General features: G+C 39.1%; 1 protein-coding gene across 5 annotated transcripts in view; it reads right to left on the bottom strand.

Annotated features, from left to right (window-relative positions):
• Positions 1–936: 936 nt before the first annotated feature.
• Positions 937–22,517, bottom strand: part of ADK (adenosine kinase) — a 566,800-nt gene continuing 545,219 nt past the window's right edge. For all 5 annotated transcript variants that reach the window (XM_032256142.1, XM_032256144.1, XM_032256146.1 and 2 more), the window contains one exon: positions 937–1,784. In XM_032256142.1, the coding sequence (XP_032112033.1) occupies positions 1,660–1,784 (125 nt within the window). In that variant the 3' untranslated portion in view covers positions 937–1,659. The remainder of the gene's footprint in view (positions 1,785–22,517) is intronic.

Genomic DNA, 22,517 nt, shown 5'->3' with positions numbered 1-22,517 from the left:
TTTCACTCTTGTTGCCCAGGCTGGAGTGCAATGGTGCGATCTCAGCTGACTGCAGCCTCTGCCTCCTGGGTTTGGGTGATTCTCCTGCCTCAGCCTCCTGAGTGAGTAGCTGGGATTACAGGCATGTGCCACCACACTGGGCTAATTTTTGTATTTCTAGTAGTGACGGGATTTCACCATGTTGGTCAGGCTGGTCTCGAACTCCTGACCTCAGGTGATCCACCTGCTCTGGCCTCCCAAAGTGTTGGGTTTATGGGCGTGAGGCACTATGCCTGGCCAATTTTTGTATTTTTAATAGAGATGGAGTTTCACCATGTTGGCCAGGCTGGTTTTGAACTCTTGACCTCAAGTGATCCAACTGCCTCGTCCCAAAGTGCTGGAATTACAGGTGTGAGTCACTGTGCCCAGCCTGTGGCTGGCTAATTTTTAAATTTTTTTTTGTACAGGTGGGACCTCACTTTGTTACCCAGGCTTGTCTTGAACTCCTGGGCTCAAGTGATCCTCCCACCTTGGCCTCCCAAAGTGTTGGGATTACAGTAGTGAGCCATGGCGCCTGGCCAAATCCTTTCCTATGATTTGAATTCAGTTTTACAAATCTTATCTTTTTTTCTTATTAAAAAAATCATAATGCTAATAGCAGCTACTTATTAAGCATTTACAAGGCATTGTGCCAAATATACTTGGTAATCTTTCTCAAATCATCTCAATGACCTTGTATATAAGGGTTATCTCTTTTTACAAAAAGGAAACTGAGGTTAGAAGATTTGCCTAAGGTCATATAAAGGTAACTAAGTCTGACTCCATAAGTCCTATTATACCATTTTGTTTTCCTTAAAAAAATGATTTATTGGTTTCCAATACTAAGTTATTTGGTGTATTATGTTGCTATTTTTCCTAATTCCATTAACAAATTGGATATCATTTCAGGGCCCAGTATTAAATAATGATCTTTTTTCCTTAGTTTGTTGTACACAGGGAAAAAGACAGAAAAAAATTCCTATATGACAAGTTTTTGTTTGCATCAAATTACAGAGTTCCATAGGACTATGATTTAAATATTGTAATACAACTTAAATTTGGCACATTAATTATCCAAAGTTTATTACATGATTGAATGCACATTAAAGAGATTATTAGGCATAGTTTGACAAGATAAAATTTCTGTACCTTATTTGACTATCAGGTATATATGTGGTATATTTATGTATGTGTGTGTGTAGATACAGATATACTCCTAAATTAAATATATTTGTATAAAAAGCTAAAGATTACTATGTTAAGATTAATTCATTAAAAAATCTATTATATTAAATTGCATCTGCATTCAAAGCAGAAATGTAAAAAAATGAATCAGTGTACTAAATACACACAAATTTACAAAGTAATTGAAAATGAAATAAAATTTCAAATGTTATACTCTTGTTTAATTGACATTTAAGTGGCACTATCAAACTATGGAAATAAACATCATTTTTTAGGTTGTTGAGGTAATAAAGATTCTACAAGCATTACCGTACCCTTGTACCCTCTAAATTAAGATTCAGCATTATTATAGTAGGAAAAGATGGCAGATAATTTTCTTCTTTATTAATATGGGAATTCTCAGGAAGCAATCAGGGCAGTGTCTTCACTCCTGGGCCTGCATTTTCAGCTCTTCCATCAGCGGAAGTCTGGCTTCTCCGGAAAGGTGCAGCCAGTCCGTCTAATTATGACGCTTGCTGCATAGTGGCCAGCACGAATACATTCAGTCAGAGGCTTGTCAGAGACGAGTTGAGACAGAAAACCTAGAACACAGACAAAAAGGAACATGAGTATTGTGTAACAGCAGCGGAAATGTCGTATTGGGTCAGACCAATATATGATCTAAGCACCTATCTCATTCTTCAGTTTTGACAGTAAGAGAAAGTCTTGAGCATTAGGTTTAGGGAGGTCTTTTCCCAAACATCATGACCTCACCCTAATATTTCTTCTAAAGAGCTCAAGTTGAGACCTAACAACTTACCATGAAGTCAATCTGGTCTTCCTTTTTTGAGATGGAGTTTCACTCCTGTTGCCCAGGCTGGACTGCAATGGTGTGATCTTGCCTCACAGCAACCTCTGCCTCCCTGATTCAAGCGATTCGGGAATTTTGCCTCAGCCTCCCGAGTAGCTGGGATTATAGGCACATGCCACCATGCCTAGTTAATTTTTGTATTTTTAGTAGAGTCGGGGTTTCACCATGTTGGCCAGGCTGGCCTCAAACTCCTGACCTCAGGTGATCTGCCCGCCTTGAATTTCCAAATGGGATTACAGGCGTGAGCCATTGTACCCCGCCAATCTGGTCTTTCTAAGTCTAACCAGTCAAGTTTTCCGTTCACTTGGAGATGAAAGGTTCTAAGAATGACTGCACCCTGTGTCTTTGCAGCTAAGAAATGATGTGTTATCCCTTTCCTTTTCCCTCTGGAGTCTCTGGATTGTCATCCCTAATATATTGCTATTTGGACAAAATTCTCTTACTGGATGTCTCTCCAATAAAAACTCTGAGAAATGAAAAATTATGAAGGACTTTACATTTCCCTTTTGTTCCCAGAAGAAACAGTGAAATAATCTCTGTAGTAGAGCATGATGAACCAGGTTGGCGAGAAAATAAATTATAAGTTAAAAAGAAAATATGTTGAGGACTTCTACTTCTGACCAAGACAGAATCAAAGAGAACCAGATTTACTCTTCCTCCAGCTACGACAAAGACAAAATACATGAAACAAAGTTTTTCAAAAATTGCACAACAGCCATAAAGGATTCATGAAAGAGAAGTAACAAATGGGCCAAAACATAAAATTTCTCTAGCTCACTGTCTGGAGAGAGTTACCAGGCCACAATACAAGGATGGACAACTACATAGATCCTTAGCCTTGGTTGAGAAGATGAAATTGGGAGTACAAGTAGGTCAAAATTAACAAATCTTCAGGCTTTTAAAAAGAGGGAGGGAAGGAGGGAGAGAGAGAGAAGACATAAATTATTATTATCAGGAATGACAGAAGTGATATCACTATATAGAATCCACACATATTAAAAGGATAATTAGGAAACATTGTTAACAACTTAATAGATTTGACAGGTTAGATGAATAGGACAAATTCTTTGAGAGACACAAACGATCAAAGCTCATTCAAGAAGAAACATAACTTGAATAGCACTGTATCTATCAAGTATATTGCCTTTGCAGTTAAAAAGCTTTTGATGAGACGGGATCCAAGATGGCCAAAAAGGAACAGCTCGGGATTGCAGTTCCCAGCAAAAATGCAGAGGGTGAGTGATAACCATATTTCCAAACGAATTTTTACTGCCCACAGATCAGGAGATTCCCAGGCAGAAAGGCGCCAGGAGCCCCCAGCACAGCCGTTTCAACCAGTGCAGTGGATCTCCGCATAAAAACTCACACAAATCTGGGCGCCTTTTCAACTGGTGACTGGAATGCCTGGGAGACAGAATTGCCTGTTGAACTGAAAAAAAGGGGATTGAAACCAGGAGCCAGGCCAGGAGATTCCTGGGCAGAAAAGCGCCATGAGTCCCAGCCAGTGCAGCGGGTCTCCACACAAAAAAATCACACAAATCTGGGTGCCTTTTCAACTGGTGACTGGAATGCCTGGGAGACAGAGTTGCCCGTGCAACTGAAAAAGGGACTGAAATGGGGAGCCAAGCCAGGAAATTCCTGGGTGGAAAAGTGCCATGAGCCCCCAGCATGGCTGTTTTAGCCGGTGCAGTGGGTCTCCGCACAAAAACTCACACAAACCTAGGCCCCTTTTCAATTGGTGACTGGAATGCCTGGGAGACAGTTGCCCGTGCAATTAAAAAAAAAAAAAGGGGGCCGGGCGCGGTGGCTCAAGCCTATAATCCCAGCACTTTGGGAGGCCGAGGCGGGTGGATCACGAGGTCGAGAGATCGAGACCATCCTGGTCAACATGGTGAAACCCCATCTCAACTAAAAAAATACAAAAAATTAGCTGGGCATGGTGGCATGTGCCTGTAATCCCAGCTACTAAGGAGGCTGAGGCAGGAGAAATGCCTGAACCCGGGAGGCGGAGGTTGCGGTGAGCCGAGATCGCGCCATTGCACTCCAGCCTGGGTAACAAGAGCGAAACTCTGTCTCAAAAAAAAAAAAAAGGGACTGAAACAGGGACCTAGGTGATCTGGCTTGGCCGGTCCCACCCCCACAAAGACCACCAATCTGAAATGCTCTGAATTGAGAGTTTCACAGAAAGCACAGCTGGACCCTGGATGGTCCACTTCTGTGGGGGAAGGGCATCTGCCATTACCGAGGCAATCCACCACTACCAAGGCAGTCCATCATTACAGAGGCAGATTGCCATTACTGAAGCAGTTCTAACTATACCCCTATAAACAAAACTGCAAGGAGGTTCACACAGCAGCTGGGCAGAGCCCATGGCAGTTCAACAACACCTCTGCTGGCAGACTGTGACTAGGCTACCTCCTTGCTAGGCAGGGCATCTCTGAAAAAAGTCAGCAGCATGACAGAAACTTATAAATAAAGTCCCACCTTCCCAGGACAGAGTACCTGGGAAAAAAAAGGCGGTTATGAGTTACGCTACACCAGACTTAAATGTACCTGCCCAGCAGCTCTGACCAGAAGAGCGGAGCTCACAGTTCAGCACTTGAGCTCCTATAAAGGACAGACTGTCTCCTCAAAAAGCTCGCCAACTCCCATATATCCTAAGAGTCACCTCATAAAGGAGAGCTCAGGCTACCCTCTGGCAGATATTCTTTTGGGACAAAGATAGCAGAAGAAGAAACTGCCAGCAACCCTTACTGTTCTGCAGCCACTGCAGATGATCCACAGGCAACCATGGTCTGGAGTGGACCTCCAGCAGTCCTACAGCAGAGGGGCCTGTTAGAAGGAAAATTAAGAAACAGAAAGAAATAACTTCAACATCAACAATAGGTCATCCAGTCAGAGACCCCAACAGAAAGTCACCAGCTACAAAGACCACAGGGAGATAAATACATAAAGATGGGAAGAAACCAGTGTAAAAAGGATGAAAGCACCCCAAACCAGAACGCCTCTCTTCATCCAAGGGCTCACAGCTCCTCACCAGCAAGGAAACAAGACTGGATGGAAAATGAGTCTGATGAATTGACAGAAATAGGCTTCAGAAGGTGGGAAATAACAAATTTCTCTGAGCTAAAAGAACATGTTCTAACTAAATGCAAAGAAACTAAGAACTTTGAAAAAAGGTTTGTTGAGCATCACATCACACTTACTCTAAAATTGACCACATAATTGGAAGTAAATCACTCCTCAACAAATGCAAAAAAAAAAAAAAAAAAAAACGGAAATCATAACAAACAGTCTCTCAGATCACAGTGCAATCAAGGTAGAACTCAGAATTCAGAAACTAACTCAGAACCACACATCTTCATGGAAACTGAAAAACTGGCTCTTGAATGTTGACTGGATAAACAATGAAATGAAGGCAGAAATAAAGATCTTCATTCTCTTTGAAACCAACGAGAATGAAGACACAACATACCAGAATCTCTGGGACACATTTAAAGCAGTGTCTAGAGGAAAATATATAGCAATAAATGCCCACATGAGAAGCAAGGAAAGATCTAAAATTGACACCCTATGGTCAAAATTGAAAGAGCTAGAGGGGCAAGATAAAAAAACCTCAAAACCTAGCAGAAGACAAGGAATAACTAAGATCAGAGCAGAACTGAAGGAGATAGACACACAAAAAACCCTTCAAAAATTCAATATCCAGGAGCTGGTTTTTTGAAAAGATCAACAATATAGACTGACCACTAACCAAATTAATAAAAAAGAAAAGAGAGAAGAATCAAATAGATGAATAAAAAACGATAACAGGGATATCACCACAGATTCCACAGAAACACAAACCACCATCAGAGATTATTACAAAAAACTCTATGCACATAAACCAGTAAACATGGAAGAAATGGATAAATTCCTGGACACTTGCATCCTCCCAAGCCTAAACAAGGAAGAAGTCAAAACCCTGAATAGACCAATAACCAGGGCTGAAGTTAAGGCAGCAATTAATAGCCTAACCACCAAAAAAAGCCCAGGTCCAGATAGGTTCACAGCCGAATTCTACCAGACATACAAAGAGGAGCTGGTACCATTCCTTCTGAAACTATTCCAAACAGTCCAAAAAGAGGGAATCCTTCCCAAATCATTTTATGAGACCAACATCATCCTGATACCAAACCTGGCAGAGACTCAACAAGAAAAGAAAACTTCAGGCCAATATCCATGATGAACATAGATGCAAAAATCTTCAGTAAAATACTGGCAAACTGATTGCAACAGCACATCAAAAAGCTTATCCATCACGATGAAGTAGGCTTCATTCCGGGGATGCAAGGCTGGTTCAACATACGCAAGTCTATAAACGTAATCCACCACATAAACAGAACCAAAACAAAAACCACATGATTATCTCAATAGATGCAGAGAAGGCCTTTGACAAAATTCAACAGCCCTTTATGCTAAAAACCCTCAATAAACCAGGTATTGATGGAATGTATCTCAAAATAATAAAAGCCATTTGTGACAAACCAACAGCCAATATCATACTTAATGGGCAAAACCTGGCAGCATTCCCTTTGACATCTGGCACTAGACAAGGATGCCCTCTCTCACCACTCCTGGTCAATATAGTATTGGAAGTTCTAGCCAGAGCAATCAGGCAAGAGAAAGAAATAAAGGGTTTCCAATTAGGAAAAGAGGAAGTCAAATTCTATTTGCAGATGACATGATAGTATATTTAGAAGACCCCATCGTCTCAGCCCAAAATCTCCTGAAACTGATAAGCAACTTCAGCAAAGTCAATGTGCAAAAATCACAAGCATTCCTATGTACCAATAACAGACGTAAAGAGAGCCAAATCAAGAAAGACTGCCATTCACAATTGCTACAATGAAATACTTAGGAATACAACTAACAAAGGATGTAAAGAACCTCTTCAAGGAGAACTACAAAGCAACGCTCAACGAAATAAGAGAGGACAGAAACAGATGGAGAAGCATTCCATGCTCATGGTTCGGAAGAATCAATATCGTCAAAATGGCCATACTACCCAAGGTAATTTGTAGATTCAACGCTATCCCCATTAAGCTACCAATGACCTATGTCACAGAACTGGGAAAAAACCATCTTAAACTTCATATGGAACCAATAGAGAGCCTACATAGCCAAGTCCATTCTAAACAAAAAGAACAAAGCTGGAGGCATCACACTATCTGACTTCAAATATACTACAATAATCAAAACAATGTGGTACTGGTACCAAAACAGAGATATAGACCAATGGAACAGAACAGAGGCCTCGGAGGCAACGCGACACATCTTCAACCATCGGATCTTTGACAAACCAGACAAAAACAAGCTATGAGGAAAGGGGTCCCTGTTTAATAAATGATGTTGGGAAAACTGGCTAGCCATGTGCAGAAAGCAGAAACTGGACTCCTTCCTGACACCTTACACTAAAATTAACTCCAGATGGATTAAAGACTTAAACATAAGACATAACACCATAAAAACCTTAAAAGAAAATCTAGGCAAAACCATTCAGGACATAGGCATAGGCAAGGACTTCATGACCAAAATACCAAAAAACATTGGCAACAAAAGCCAAAATAGACAAATGGGACCTAATCAAACTCCACAGCTTCTGCACAGCAAAAGAAACAGTCATTAGAGTGAATTGGAAACCAACAGAATGGGAAAAAATTTTTGCAGTCTACCCATCTGACAAAGGGCTAATGTCCAGAATCGACTAAGAACTAAAACAGATTTACAAGAAATAAACAAGCCCCTTCAAAAGTGGGTGAAGGATATGAACAGACACTTTACAAAAGAAGACATATATGAGGCCAGCAAACATATCAAAAAATGCTCATCGTCACTGGTCATTAGAGAAATGCAAATGAAAACTACTTCTAGATACCATCTCATGCCAGTTAGAATGGCGATCATTAAAAAATCTGGAGACAACAGATGCTGGAGAGAATGTGGAGAAATAGGAACACTTTTACACTGTTGGTGGGAGTGTAAATTAATTCAACCATTGTGGAAGACTGTGGCGATTCCTCAAGGACCTAGAAATAGAAATTCCATTAGACCCAGCAATCCCATTATTGGGCATATATCCAAAGTATTGTAAATCTTTCTATTATAAGGACACAGGTACACAAATGTTCACTGCAGCACTGTTTACAATAGCAAAGACTTGGATCTAACCCAAATGCCCATCGATGATAGACTGGACAGGGAAAATGTGGCACATATACACCATGGAATATTATGTAGCTATAAAACACAATGAGTTCATGTCCTTTGTAGGGACAAGGATGAATCTGGAAACCATCATTCTCAGCAAACTGACACAAGAAGAGAAAATCAAACACCACATGTTCTCACTCATAGGTGGGTGTTGAACAATGAGAACACATGGACACAGGGAGGGGAGCATCACACACTGGGGTCTGTTGGGGGGAAGTAGGGGAGGGACAGCGTGGGGTGGGGAGTTGGGGAGAGATAGCATGGGGAGAAATGCCAGATATAGGTGATGGGGAGGAAGGCAGCAAATCACACTGCCATGTGTGTACCTATGCAACAATCTTGCATGTTCTTCACATGTACCCCCAAACCTAAAATGCAATTAAAAAAATGGTTTGATGAAATACTAATGAGAATAAGGGGAACAGCTTAGAGAGGAACATAAATGAATTGATGGAGCTGAAAAACACAATACGAGAACTTTGTGAAGCATACATAAGTTTCAATAGCTGAACTGACCAAGGAGAAGGAAGGATATCAGAGATTGAAGATCAACCCAATGAAATAAAATGAGTAGGCAAGATTAGAGAAAAAAGAATAAAAAGAAACGAAGAAAGCCTCCAAGAAATATGGGACTATGTGAAAAGACCTAATCTACGTTTGATAGGTGTACCTGAATGTGACAGAGAGAATGAATCCAAGCTGGAAAGCACTCTTCAGTATTATTATCCAGGAAAACTTCCCCAATCTAGCAGACAGGCCAATATTCAAATCCAGGAAATACAGAGAACACCATAAATATATTCCTCAAGAAGAGCAACCACAAGGCACATTAATCATCAGATTCACCAGTGTTGAAATGAGGAAAAAAATGCTAACGGCAGCCAGAGAGAAAGGTTGGGTTACGCACAAAGGGAAGCCCAGCAGACTCGCAGCAGGTCTCTTGGCAGAAACCCTATAAGCCAGAAGAGAGTTGGGGTCAATATTCAACATCCTTAAAGAAAAGAACTTTCAACCTAGAATTTCATATCCAGCCAAACTAAGTTTCATAAGCGAAGGAGAAATAAAATCCTTTACAAACAGGCAATTGCTCAGAGACTTCATCACCACCAGGCCTGCTTTAGAAGAACTCCTGAAAGAAGCACTAAACGTAGAAAGGAACTACCAGTACCAGCCACTCCAAAAACGTACCAAATGGTAAAGAGCATTGACACAATGAAGCAACTGCATCAACGAATGGGCAAAACAACCAGCTAGCATCAAAATGACAGGATCAAATTCACACTTAACAATATTAACATTAAATGTAAATGGGCTAAATGCCCCAGTCAAAAGACACAGACTGGCAAACTGGATAAAAAGTCAAAACCCATCAGTGTGCTGTACCCAGGAAATGCATCTCACATGCAAGGATACAAATAGGCTCAAAATAAAGGGAGGGAGGAAGATTTACCAAGCAAATGGAGAGCAAAAACAAGCAGGAGTTGCAATCCTAGTCTCTGATAAAGTAGACTTTAAACTAACAAAGATCAAAGAGACAAAGAAGGATACTACATAATGGTAAAAGGATCAATGTAACAAGAAGAGCTAATGATTCTAAATATATACGCACCAAATACAGGAGCACCCAATACATAAAGCAAGTTCTTAATGACATACAAAAAGACTTAGACTCCCACACAATAATAGTGGGAGACTAACACTCAACTGTCAATATTAGATCAACGAGACAGAAAATTAACAAGGATATCCAGGACTTGAACTGAGACCTAGACCAAGCAAACTTAATAGACATTTACAGAACTCTCCACCCCAAATCCACAGAATATACATTCTTCTCAGCACCATGCCACACCTACTCTCATTCCTCAGCAAATGCAAAAGAACAGAAATCATAACAGTCTCTCAGATCACAGAGGAATCAAGTTAGAACTCAGAACTCAGAAATTAACTCAGAACTGCACTTCATGGAAACTGAACAACTGGCTCTTGAATGTTGACTGGATAAACAATGAAATGAAGGCAGAAATAAAGATGTTCTTTGAAACCAATGAGAATGAAGACACAACATATCAGACTCTCTGGGACACATTTAAGGCAGTGTCTAAAGGAAAATATATAGCAATAAATGCCCACATGAGAAGCAAGGAAAGATCTAAAATTGACACCGTATGGTCAAAATGGAAAGAGCTAGAGGAGCAAGATCAAAAAAACTAAAAACCTAGCAGAAGACAAGGAATAACTAAGATCAGAGTAGAACTGAAGGAGATAGGCACACAAAAAACTCTCAAAAAATCAATAAATCCAGGAGCTGGTTTTTTAAAAAAGATGAACAAAATAGACTGCTAGCAAGACTAATAAAAAAGAAAAGAGAGAAGAATCAAATAGATGCAATAAAAAATGATAAAGGGGATATCACCACAGATTCCACAGAAATACAAACCGCCATCAGAGATTACTACAAACAACTCTATGCACATAAACCAGTAAACCTGGAAGAAATGGATAAATTCCTGGATACTTGCCTTGTCCCAAGCCTAAACCAGGAAGAAGTCAAAACCCTGAATAGACCAATAACCAGGGCTGAAGTTAAGGCAGCAATTAATAGCCTAACCAGCAAAACAGGCCCAGGTCCAGATGGGTTCATAGCCGAATTCTACCAGACATACAAAGAGGAGCTGGTACCATTCCTTCTGAAACTATTCCAAACAGTCCAAAAAGAGGGAATCCTTCCCAAATCGTTTTATGAGACCAACATCATCGTGATACCAAAACCTGGCAGAGACTCAACAAGAAAAGAAAACTTCAGGCCAATATCCATGATGAACACAGATGCAAAAATCTTCAGTAAAATACTGGCAAAATGATTGCAACAGCACATCAAAAAGCTTATCCATCACGATGAAGTAGGCTTCATTCCGGGGATGCAAGGCTGGTTCAACATACGCAAGTCTATAAACGTAATCCACCACATAAACAGAACCAAAACAAAAACCACATGATTATCTCAATAGATGCAGAGAAGGCCTTTGACAAAATTCAACAGCCCTTTATGCTAAAAACTCTCAAAAATTAGGTATTAACGGAACTTATCTCAAAAAATTAAAAGCTATTTATGACAAACCCACAACCAATATCATACTTAATGGGCAAAACCTGGAAGCATTCCCTTTGACATCTGTCACTAGACAAGGATGCCCTCTCTCACCACTCCTGGTCAATATAGTATTGGAAGTTCTAGCCAGAGCAATCAGGCAAGAAAAAGAAATAAAGGGTATTCCATTAGGAAAGGAGGAAGTCTAATTGTCTCTATTTGCAGATGACATGATTGCATATTTAGAAGACCCCATCATCTCAGCCCAAAATCTCCTGAAACTGATAAGCAACTTCAGCAAAGTCAATGTGCAAAAATCACAAGCATTCCTATACACCAATAACAGACTTAAAGAGAGCCAAATCAAGAATGAACTGTGATTCAGAATTGCTACAAACAGAATAAAATTCCTAGGAATACAACTAACAAAGGATGTAAAGGACCTCTTCAAGGAGAACTATAAAGCAATGCTCAACGAAATAAGACAGGACAGAAACAGATGGAGAAGCATTCCATGCTCATGGTTCGGAAGAATCAATATCATGAAAATGGCCACACTACCCACAGTAATTTATAGATTCAATGTTATCCCCATCAAGCTACCAATGACCTTCTTCACAGAACTGGAAAAAAAACCCTTAAACTTCATATGGAACCAAAAGAGAGCCTACGTAGCCAAGTCAATTCTAAACAAAAAGATCAAAGCTGGAGGCATCACACTACCTGACTTCAAACTATACTACAAGGCTACAGTAATCAAAATAGCATGGTACTGGTACCAAAACAGAGATATAGACCTATGGAATAGTACAGAGACCTTGGAGGCAACGCCACACATCTACAACCATCTGATCTTTGACAAACGAGACAAAAACAAGCAATGGGGGAAGGATTCTTTGTTTAATAAATGGTGTTGGGAAAACTGGCTAGCCATGTGCAGAAAGCAGAAACTGGACTCCTTCCTGACACCTTACACTAAAATTAACTCCAGATGGATTAAAGACTTAAACATAAGACCTAACATCATAAAAAGCCTACAAGAAAATCTAGGCAAAACCATTCAGGACATAGGCATAGGCAAGGACTTCATGACCAAAACACCAAAAGCATTGGCAACAAAAGCCAAAATAGACAAATGGGACGTAATCAAACTCCACAGCTTCTGCACAGCAAAAGAAACAGTCATTAGAGTGAATCGGAAACCAATAGAATGGGAAAAAATTTTTTCAATCTAGCCATCAAAGGACTAATATCCAGAATCTACAAAGAACTAAACAGATTTACAAGAAAAAACAAGCCCAATCAAAAGTGGGCAAAGTATATGAACAGACACTTTACAAAGAAGACATATATGAGGCCAACAAATATATGAAAAAATGCTCATCATCGCTGGTCATTAGAGAAATGCAAATCAAAACTACATTGAGATACCATCTCATGCCAGTTAGAATGGCCATCATTAAAAAATCTGGAGACAACAGATGCTGGAGAGGATGTGGAGAAATAGGAACACTTTTACACTGTTGGTGGGAGTGTAAGTTAGTTCAACCATTGTGGAAGACATTGTGGTGATTCCTCAAGGACCTAGAAATAGAAATTCCATTTGACCCAGCAATCCCATTACTGGGTATATATCCAAAGCATTATAAATCATTCTATTATAAGGACACATGCACACGAATGTTCATTGCAGCACTGTTTACAATAGCAAAGAGTTGCAACCAACTGAAATGCCCACCGATGATAGATTGGACAGGGAAAATGTGGCATATATACACCATGGAATACTATGCAACCATAAAAAACGATGAGTTCGTGTCCTTTGTAGGGACACGGATGAACCTGGAAACCATCATTCTAAGCAAATTGACACAAGAACAGAAAATTAAACACCACATGTTCTCACTCATAGGTTGGTGTTGAACAATCAGAACACATGAACACAGGGAGGGGAGCATCACATGCTAAGGTCTGTTGGGGGGAAGTAGGGGAGGAACATCGGGGGGTGGGAAGTTGGGGAGGGATAATATGGGGAGAAATGCCAGATATAGGTGATGGGGAAGAAGGTAGCAAAGCACATTGCCAAATATGTACCTATGCAACAATCTTGCATGTTCTTCACATGTACCCCAAAACCTAAAATGCAATAAAATATTTAAAAAAAAAAAGCTTTTCATAAAGAAAATTCCAGGTCCAGATGGTGCTGATGAATTCTACCAAACATTTAAGGAAGAAAATAACACCAACGCTATATAAACTCTTCAAAAAACTGAAAAGAAGGAAATAATTCCCAATTCATTCTTTAAGGCTAGATTACTCTGCCAACATAACAAAAAAAGAAAACTATAGACCAATATTACTCATGAATATTTTAGCAAGTCAAATACAACAATATATTTTAATAATAAATCATGATAAAGTGTGCTTTACCCTAAAATGCAAGGTTGGTTTAACATTACAAACTCAATCAATGTAATTTACCAGATTAAATAAAAAAGCCATAAGATCATCTTAATAGATGCAGAAAAAGCATTTGACAAAATCCAATATCCATTCCTAACAAAAACTTTCTCTCATCCTGATAAAGGGAGATTGTGAAAAACTTATTAGTATCATTATTTTTATTTTTTTTTTTTTTGAGACGGAGTTTCACTCATGTTACCCAGGCTGGAGTGTAATGGCGCGATCTCGGCTCACCGCAACCTCCGCCTCCTGGGTTCAGGCAATTCTCCTGCCTCAGCCTCCTGAGTAGCTGGGATTACAGGCACGCGCCACCATGCCCAGCTAATTTTTTGTATTTTTAGTAGAGACGGGGTTTCACCATGTTGACCAGGATGGTCTCGATCTCTTGACCTCGTGATCCACCCGCCTCGGCCTCCCAAAGTGCTGGGATTACAGGCTTGAGCCACCGTGCCCGGCCTAGTATCATTCTTAAAGTAAATGAGGAAATATTTTCCTCTTAATGATCAACAACATTGCAAGAGTTTTTGCTCTTAAATGCTATACTGGGGACTCCCACCAGTGCAATAAGGCAAACAAAACACACAGAAGACATCAAGATGGGAAACAAAAGTAAAACTGTCACTTTTTGCCGATGACATGATTATCTATGTCTGAAGTTCTGAAAAATGGGTGATTTTGCCCTCCGGGGCACATATGGCATTGTCTGGAGATATTTTGGTTGTCACAACTAGGATTGGGGTACTTCTGCATTTAGTGTGTAGAGGCCAGAGATGATGTTGAATGTCCCATAATGTCAATAATGTCAAAGTTGAGAAATCCTAGTCTTTGTAGAAAATCCTATGGAATCTAGAAAAAGTTACCAGAACTAGTGAGTCCGGCAAAGTTTCCAATACAAAAATTAATTATCTATGCTAGTAATATGTATATATATGTTATAATTATATATACTATCAATGAAGAATTGGAAATTAATATTAAGAATAAGCCAGGCATCATGGCTCACGCCTATAATCCCAGCACTTTGAGAGGCCAAGACAGGTGAATTTCTTGAGCTCAGGAGTTTGAGACCAGCATGGGCAACATGGCGAAATCCCGTCTCTACCACAAATGGAAATATTAGCCAGACATGGTGGTGCATGCCTGTAGACCTATCAGGAGGCTGAGGTGGAAGGATTGTTTAAGCCTGGAAGGTTAAGGCTGCAGTGAGCTATGATCACATCACTGCACCCCAACCTAGGCAACAGAGTAGGACCTTGTCTCAACAACAAAAAAATAAAAATAAAAAAATTAACATTAGAATATCTATATTTATTCTTAGGTACTTCACATGTTTGAAGTATATTTGAAGTATGTGAAGTACCTTAGAGTAAATCTGACAGAAGTTGTGTTAAGGCCTGCACATTGAAAATGACAAAACAATGCTTAGAAATATAAAAGAAGCCTAAGTAGACTTAAGGTGTTCACAGATCAGAACATTCAATATTATCAGTTCTGCAGGAATTTTTCTATTAATTCATTGGAATACCAATAAAAATTCTAGCAGGCTTTTCTTATAGAAACTTTTAAGCTGCTTCTAAAATTTATATGGAAATTCAAAGGACCTAGATAAGTGAAAACTCAACTTTGAAAAAGAACAAACCCAGAGGATTTATACTACCTGATTTCAAAATTTATTATAGAATGATAATAATCAAGACACTATGGTATTAGCATAAAGATAGACAAACCAATGGAACTGAACAGAGTCCAGAAATAAACCTACTTCTATATAGCCAATTGATTTTGACACAGGTGCCCAAACAATCCCATGGAGGAAGGATACTCTAACAAATTGTATTGGAACAATGGATACCATGTATGAAAAAAAACTGCATTTCAACCTTTACCTTACCCTATCTACAAAAATTCACTTGAAATGAATCATAGACATAAATGTAAGGAATAAAATTATAAATCTCTTGAGGAGAAAACATAGGAGAAAATCTTAGTGATCTTGGGTTTGCTAAAGATCACTTAGTAAGATGTAAAAAGTGTAAACTTTTCTTTTTCAAAAATTAATTAATTAGTTAATTTTTGAGACAGGGTCTCACCATCACCCAGGTTGGAGTGCAGTGGCACACTCATGGCTCACTGCAGCCTTGACCTTCTGGGCTGAAGCTCTTCTCCCACCTCAGCTTTCCTAGTAGCGGGGACTAAAGATGTGTGCCACCATGCCTGGCTATTTCTTGCATTTTTTGTTAGAGGTGGGTTTTGGCCTAGTTGCTCAGGCTAGTCTTGAACTCCTGGGCTCAAGTAATCTGCCTGCCTTGGCCTCCCAAAGTGCTGGGATTACAGGTGTGAACTACCACACCTGGCTAAGAGTACAACTTTTAGAGAAGAAAAAATAATTTGAATTTTGTCACAATAAAATACTTGGTACCTCAATAACAAGAAACAATCAAAAGTAGGCAAAAGTATTTAACACCTTAGCAAAGAAGATAGATGCTAAATAAGACATGAAAAAACGTTCAATATCATTATTCATTAAAGAAATGAAAATTTAAATCAAAATTAGATACCACTGCATATCCACAGAATGGCTAAAACTGGAATGACTGACCATAACAAGTGTTGGCAAGGGTGTGATCAACTGGAACTTTCATATACTAATTGTGGGAATGTAAAATAAGACCACTTTGCAAAACCATTTGTCAGTCTTAAAAAGCTAAACATACTTGTATCAGATGACCCATTCTATTTCTAGGTATTTACTCAAGGTAGATGAAAGCACATATCCAAAGACTTGTAAATGAATGTTCACATCAACTTTATTTGTAATAGCCCCAAAGTGGAAACAATCCAAAAGGAAATGAGAAGGGACAGGGAGGCAGGATTACAAAAGGCCATGGGAGCAGTGGCTATGTCCATAGTGATGGTTTCATGGGTGTACGCATATGTCCAAAGTTATACAATTGTATACTTTAAATATGTACAGTTTGTTGTATGTCTATTATGCCACAATAAAACTGTGAAGAAAAAAGTATGATTGCAAATAAGACAGGTCAAGAGCAGAAGAATCTGGGCTACCTTCCCCTTAGGGGAAACCTGAGCTGCTGCAGCAACACTCAGATACTCAGAAGAGCAGATGATAATGAGAAACTGTGCTGTAGCCAGGCTTCTGGGCCTTCCCTGAGGCCCTAGGCAGCCTGAGGGGGGATGGAGGTTAATTGAGATGCTGTGGTATAATGACCTGTAGAGAACATTATAAGTGATTTATGTCCTTCTTCTTCTACCATTCTGACCACACAGACTTTTCCCAGTCAGATTTGGGGAATGCTCTGTATTAGATGAAATAAATAAGTATTCCCAACCAAAGAATAAAATTAATATGGTTAATAGAATGATGTATTTTAAAGACATTTGCTGAGACTGGAAAATCACTCTCTCAAGAGGTTTAGTAAGAGTATTTTTATCACTGAGTTTTCAGGTAATAGTCAAAAGTCAATATTAACTTTTCTGCCAAACTGTGAGGCTAAAATGCTCAGTCCACACAGTGAATGGAGCAGATGCCAAATTCAGAGTCAGATCAGCTTACAATGCAAACATGTCTATTAGACACCTTATAAGCAACATCTGTTTTCTTCATTCTGCCTGGTATGATCATTGTGAGAAAAAGAAAAAGCATATGTTTATGAAATATTTTTGTGAAGCAAAAGCACCGGCAACCTCTTTCTAAGAGAACTAGATGATGAATGAAGTAAGTATTCTGAAGAGTCATTTGCTTTGACAAGTGGAGAACCTGGACGTTAAAAAAAGCTAAGACCTTTGCCCAAAGTGAATGTCAGTTTTTCAACAATGTATTTTTAAAAACCAACTAAAATTAAATACAGATACTATATAATCAGTTATAAGTGAAATCTTCAAACGGTAGCTGATGTGAATCTTGAAAGTTGTATAAAATTGTCTAAATAAACAAAGGGAGCTTATATTTAAGGAATTGTAGGGAATCCTTTTATAATGCAAGTAAACATCTCCAAGATACTTTTTTATAGTGGAAAATATACATAACATAAAATTTACTATTTTAACAATTTTTAAATGCACAATTTAGTGACATTAAGTACATTCACAATGTGCAACTATTACCTCTATGCATTTTTAGAACTTTTTCATCACCCCAGAAGAAACTCTGTACCCATTAAACCTTAGCTCTCCACTCCTCTTTACCTCCAGCCTGCTACTCTACTTTTTGTCTCTATAAATTTGCCTATTCTTGGTACCTTATGTAAGTGAGATCATATAATATTTGTCTTTTTGTGTCTAGCTTATTTCACTTAGGATGTTTTCCAATATAATTTTAGTTTAGATTTTTAATTATTAGCCTGCTTAAAGTGTATTTTATTTGAAAAGAATTTCAGGCCGGGCGCGGTGGCTCAAGCCTGTAATCCCAGCACTTTGGGAGGCAGAGGCGGGTGGATCACGAGGTCAAAAGATCGAGACCATCCTGGTCAACATGGTGAAACCCCGTCTCTACTAAAAATACAAAAAATTAGCTGGGCATGGTGGTGCGTGCCTGTAATCCCAACTACTCAGGAGACTGAGGCAGGAGAATTGCCTGAACCCAGGAGGCGGAGGTTGCGGTGAGCTGAGATCGCGCCATTGCACTCCAGCCTGGGTAACATGAGTGAAACTCCGTCTCAAAAAAAAAAAAAAAAAAAAAAAAAAAAGAATTTCAAATTGAGAAAAAAGTTGCAGGAACAAAAATAGTACAAAAAGTACCTGTATATCCTTTACCCAGGTACACAATATTGTTAACATTTTGCACCATTTGCATGTACTCTTTCTCTTTATACAAGTTTATTTTCCCTGAACTATTTGAGAGCAAGTTATGTTTATCATGTCTTTTACTTCTAAAACTTTAGTGTATATTTTCTGAGAATAAGGATATTCTCTTACATTGTGGAAATCAACATCAACTGCAGTAATACTGTTGTCTGATCCACTGTCCATATTTCGATTTAGTCAAGTACCCAATAATGTCCTTCATGGAAATTTTCTCCTTCAGAACAGAATCTAGGATTTAACTGTTATATTTTTATAGTTTTAAAAAATCTGGAACATTTCCTCAGATTTTGACTTCTGAGATATGGACATTTTCGAGGAATATAATCATTGCTTATCTCATTTTTAATTTATTTCTTTGTTTATTTATTTGAGATAGGGTCTTACTTTGATTGTCCAGGCTGGAGTGCAGTGGTGTGATTTTTTTTTTGGCTCACTGCAGCCTCAACCTCCCTAGGCTCAGGTGAGTCTCCTACCTCAGCCTCCTGAGTAGCTGGGACCACAGGCGCACACCACAATGCCTGGCTAATTTTTTTTGTACGTTTAGTAGATGGGGTTTTGCCATGCTGCCCAGGCTGGTCTTGAACTCCTGGACTCAAGCAATCCACCTGCCTAAGCCTCCTAAAGTGATGGGGTTACAGGTGTGAGCCACCACGTCCGACTTGCTTATCTCATTCTTTATTTCTTATTTTCCCATTTTTAACAGATGTATTCTAATTTTGGATTTGTCTAATATTTCCTCATGATTAAATTCTGACTATGCCTTCCCAGGCAGAATACTACATAGATTATACTGGATCCTTCTCAATGTGTCACATTTAGAGGCACATCATATCCATCTGCTGTTCACTGGTGATAGAAATTTCGATCACCTGATCAAGGTTTTGTCCTACTTCTCCATTGCATAGTCCCTATTTTTTCCCTTGCATCTAACAAGCAGTTTGTGGATAGACAATTTAAGATCACATAATTATTCTGTTCTTTATCAAAAATCCCACCCCTCTCCCAGATTGGGTATTCACTCACAGTTTTTAACTGAAACTCATATTGTGATGATTTTCAAACTCCAGCATACCTTTCACATTTACCAGTCAGCCCTCACAATTCTACCATAAACAAGGGCTTACCTCTTGTCTCATTTATTATTTTTAAATCTATTATCAATAAGAATGCACAATTATTTTATTTATGTGGTGGAGTGCTCTGTCACCAAGGCTGGAGTGCAATGGCATGATCTCGGCTCACTGCAACATCCACGTCTCAGGTTCAAGCGACTCTCCTGCCTCAGTCTCCCAAGTAGCAGCTGGGACTACAGGCATGAGCCACCATGCCTGGCTAATTTTTGTATTTTGAGTAGAGACGGGGTTTCACCATGTTGGACAGGCTGGTCTTGAACTCCTGACCTCAGGTGATCCGCCTACCTTAGCCTCCTAACGTGCTGGGATTACAGGCATCAGCGACCACACCCGGCCCACAATTCTTTTTAAATCAATGGTTTATAATCCCTTCCAGCCCTTAATTAATTTAGTCCTTAAAGTATTTTAGTTTTTGCCAGTGGGAGCCCTTCAGGCTAGTGGCTCCTGTGTTCTTGGATGTGACATCACATTATTTTTGATCACTTCTTTATGCACTGGCATAATGTTTTGGGCTCTGCTATGCCCTGGTATCAACCATTTATCTGAAGATAACTGGTTCCTTTTAGCATAGAAGGATATTAGAGATCAAGATCTGGGTGGCAGGTATGCTCTTTGCTTCTAGGCCCTATTAATAAACAGAGCCAGGAAGTATGCATGTGTATATAATCATGCACACACACACATATCCATAACTGTATATGTATATATGTGTACAGAGACCTATTTTAGAAACTGAGCTGACACCAGTACTTCCGATTCGAGTCCATCTCCATAGGGTTCTTTCCTGCCTTTCCTTATCTCATTATTTGTATGTTCCTTCTTCTGTAGTGAGAACCTAGCTCCAACAATATCAACAAATTTATTTATTTACTAATTTTTGTAATACATCTAAAATAGTTTCAAAGTCACTTCATCCCTAACTTTAAAAGAAAAAAAATTCAAATCTACTAAAAAGAGTTTAGGATTGATTTTCTGTTCTCCAGTGTAGTCAAATACTGTGTTCAGTATGTTACTTAGATTGGTGCTCTTTTTTACCCCCTTCAGGGAGCTCATTTTACTTAAGATAAGATTGGAAAAAAGTTGGGTTCCTATCTTTCAGTTTGCTTTAAATTTTAGTCCCATTCCTTCCATTCTATCCTTGTTGGTTTAGTATTTTTAAAAATACATAAAACATTAACATGTTTCTAAAAGTAAAAATTCTATAAAAGAAATGCTCAAAGAAGTGTCACTCTCTTTACCATGTCCTCCTCCCCATCCTTTGTAAATAACCAGTTTCACTGTTTTCTGGTTTACCTTCCTGTGTTCTTTTAGTAAAAGTAAGCAGATATATGTACATTTTCTTCCTTTTTTTTTTTTTTTTAACACAAAAGGAGGTAATACAGTATATATGCTCTCTTACGCTTTGCTTTTTTCCACTTAAAAATATCTCCTGGAGGCTGGGCGTGGTGGCTCATGCCTGTAATCCCAGTACTTTGGGAGGTCGAGGCAGGTGGATCACCTGTCGGTGAAACCCCATGTCTACTCAAAATACAAAAATAAGCCAGGCATGGTGGTGAATGTCTGCAATCCCAGCTACTTGGGAGGCCGAGGCAAAAGAATTGCTTGAACTCAGGAGGCGAAGGTTGCAGTAAGCTGAGACAGCGCCACTGCACTCCAGCCTGGGTGACAGAACGAGACTCCATCACAAACAAACAAACCCAAAATCTCCTGGAAATCATTCTACATCAATTGATAGAGATTTTCTTTCTTTCTTTCTTTTTTTTTACAGCTACATAGTACCTCCATGTGTAGATACATTGTAGTTTATTTAATCTATCTCCTATGTGTGAACATTTACATGGTCTCCAATGTTTTGAAAATATAAACAATACTGCAATGAGTAACCTTAACATATGTATTTTTGTGTTGTTAGGGGCACAGCTTCCAGATAAATTTTAGAAGTAGAACTGCTAGATTAATGAGTAACTATATGTATATATAATTTTATTAGTGATTCTCCTTCATTGAGGTTGAAGCATTTTGTATTTTTCTTTTTTTTTTTTTTGAGACAGAGTCTTGCTCTGTCGCCAGGCACCAGGCTGGAGTGCAGTGGCACGATCTCAGCTCACTGCAATCTCTGCCTCCGGGGCTCAGGCAATTCTCCTGCCTCAGCCTCCTGAGTAGCTGGGACTATAGGTGTGTGCCACCATGCCCAGCTAATTTTTTTTTTTTTAATTTTAGTAGATACTGGGTTTCACTGTGTTGGCCAGGATGGTCTCAATCTCTTGACCTCATGATCCACCAGCCTTGGCCTCCCAAAGTGCTGTGATTACAGGCATGAGCCACCGTGCCCAGCTTTATTTCTATTAGTAATGTAAGACTGCCCGTTTTCCCACAACTTCACCAATATAGTATACTGTCCAGATTTTGAATTTTTGCCAGTCTGATGGGTTAGAAATATTTCAGTATAATTTTAATCTGTATTTCTCTTAAGTGAAGCTAAACATTTTTTATATGTATAAAGAACAAATCTTCCTGTGAATTATGAATTTTTATCTTTTGCTTATTTTCTATAGAATCTTTGGCCTTTCTTTTACCTCTATTATTATTATTTTTGAGACAGAGTCTCTGCAGTGGTGTGATCTTGGCTCACTGCAACCTTCGACTCCTGAATTCAAGCAATTCTCCTGCCTCAGCCTCCCAAGTAGCTGGGATTACAGGT

Source organism: Sapajus apella, unplaced genomic scaffold (assembly GCF_009761245.1).
Source record: "Sapajus apella isolate SASKATOON/1434 unplaced genomic scaffold, GSC_monkey_1.0 scaffold94, whole genome shotgun sequence".
NCBI lineage: Eukaryota > Metazoa > Chordata > Mammalia > Primates > Cebidae > Sapajus > Sapajus apella.
Note: the sequence above shows the minus strand (reverse complement) of the source record. Positions and strands in the feature narration are given on the sequence as shown.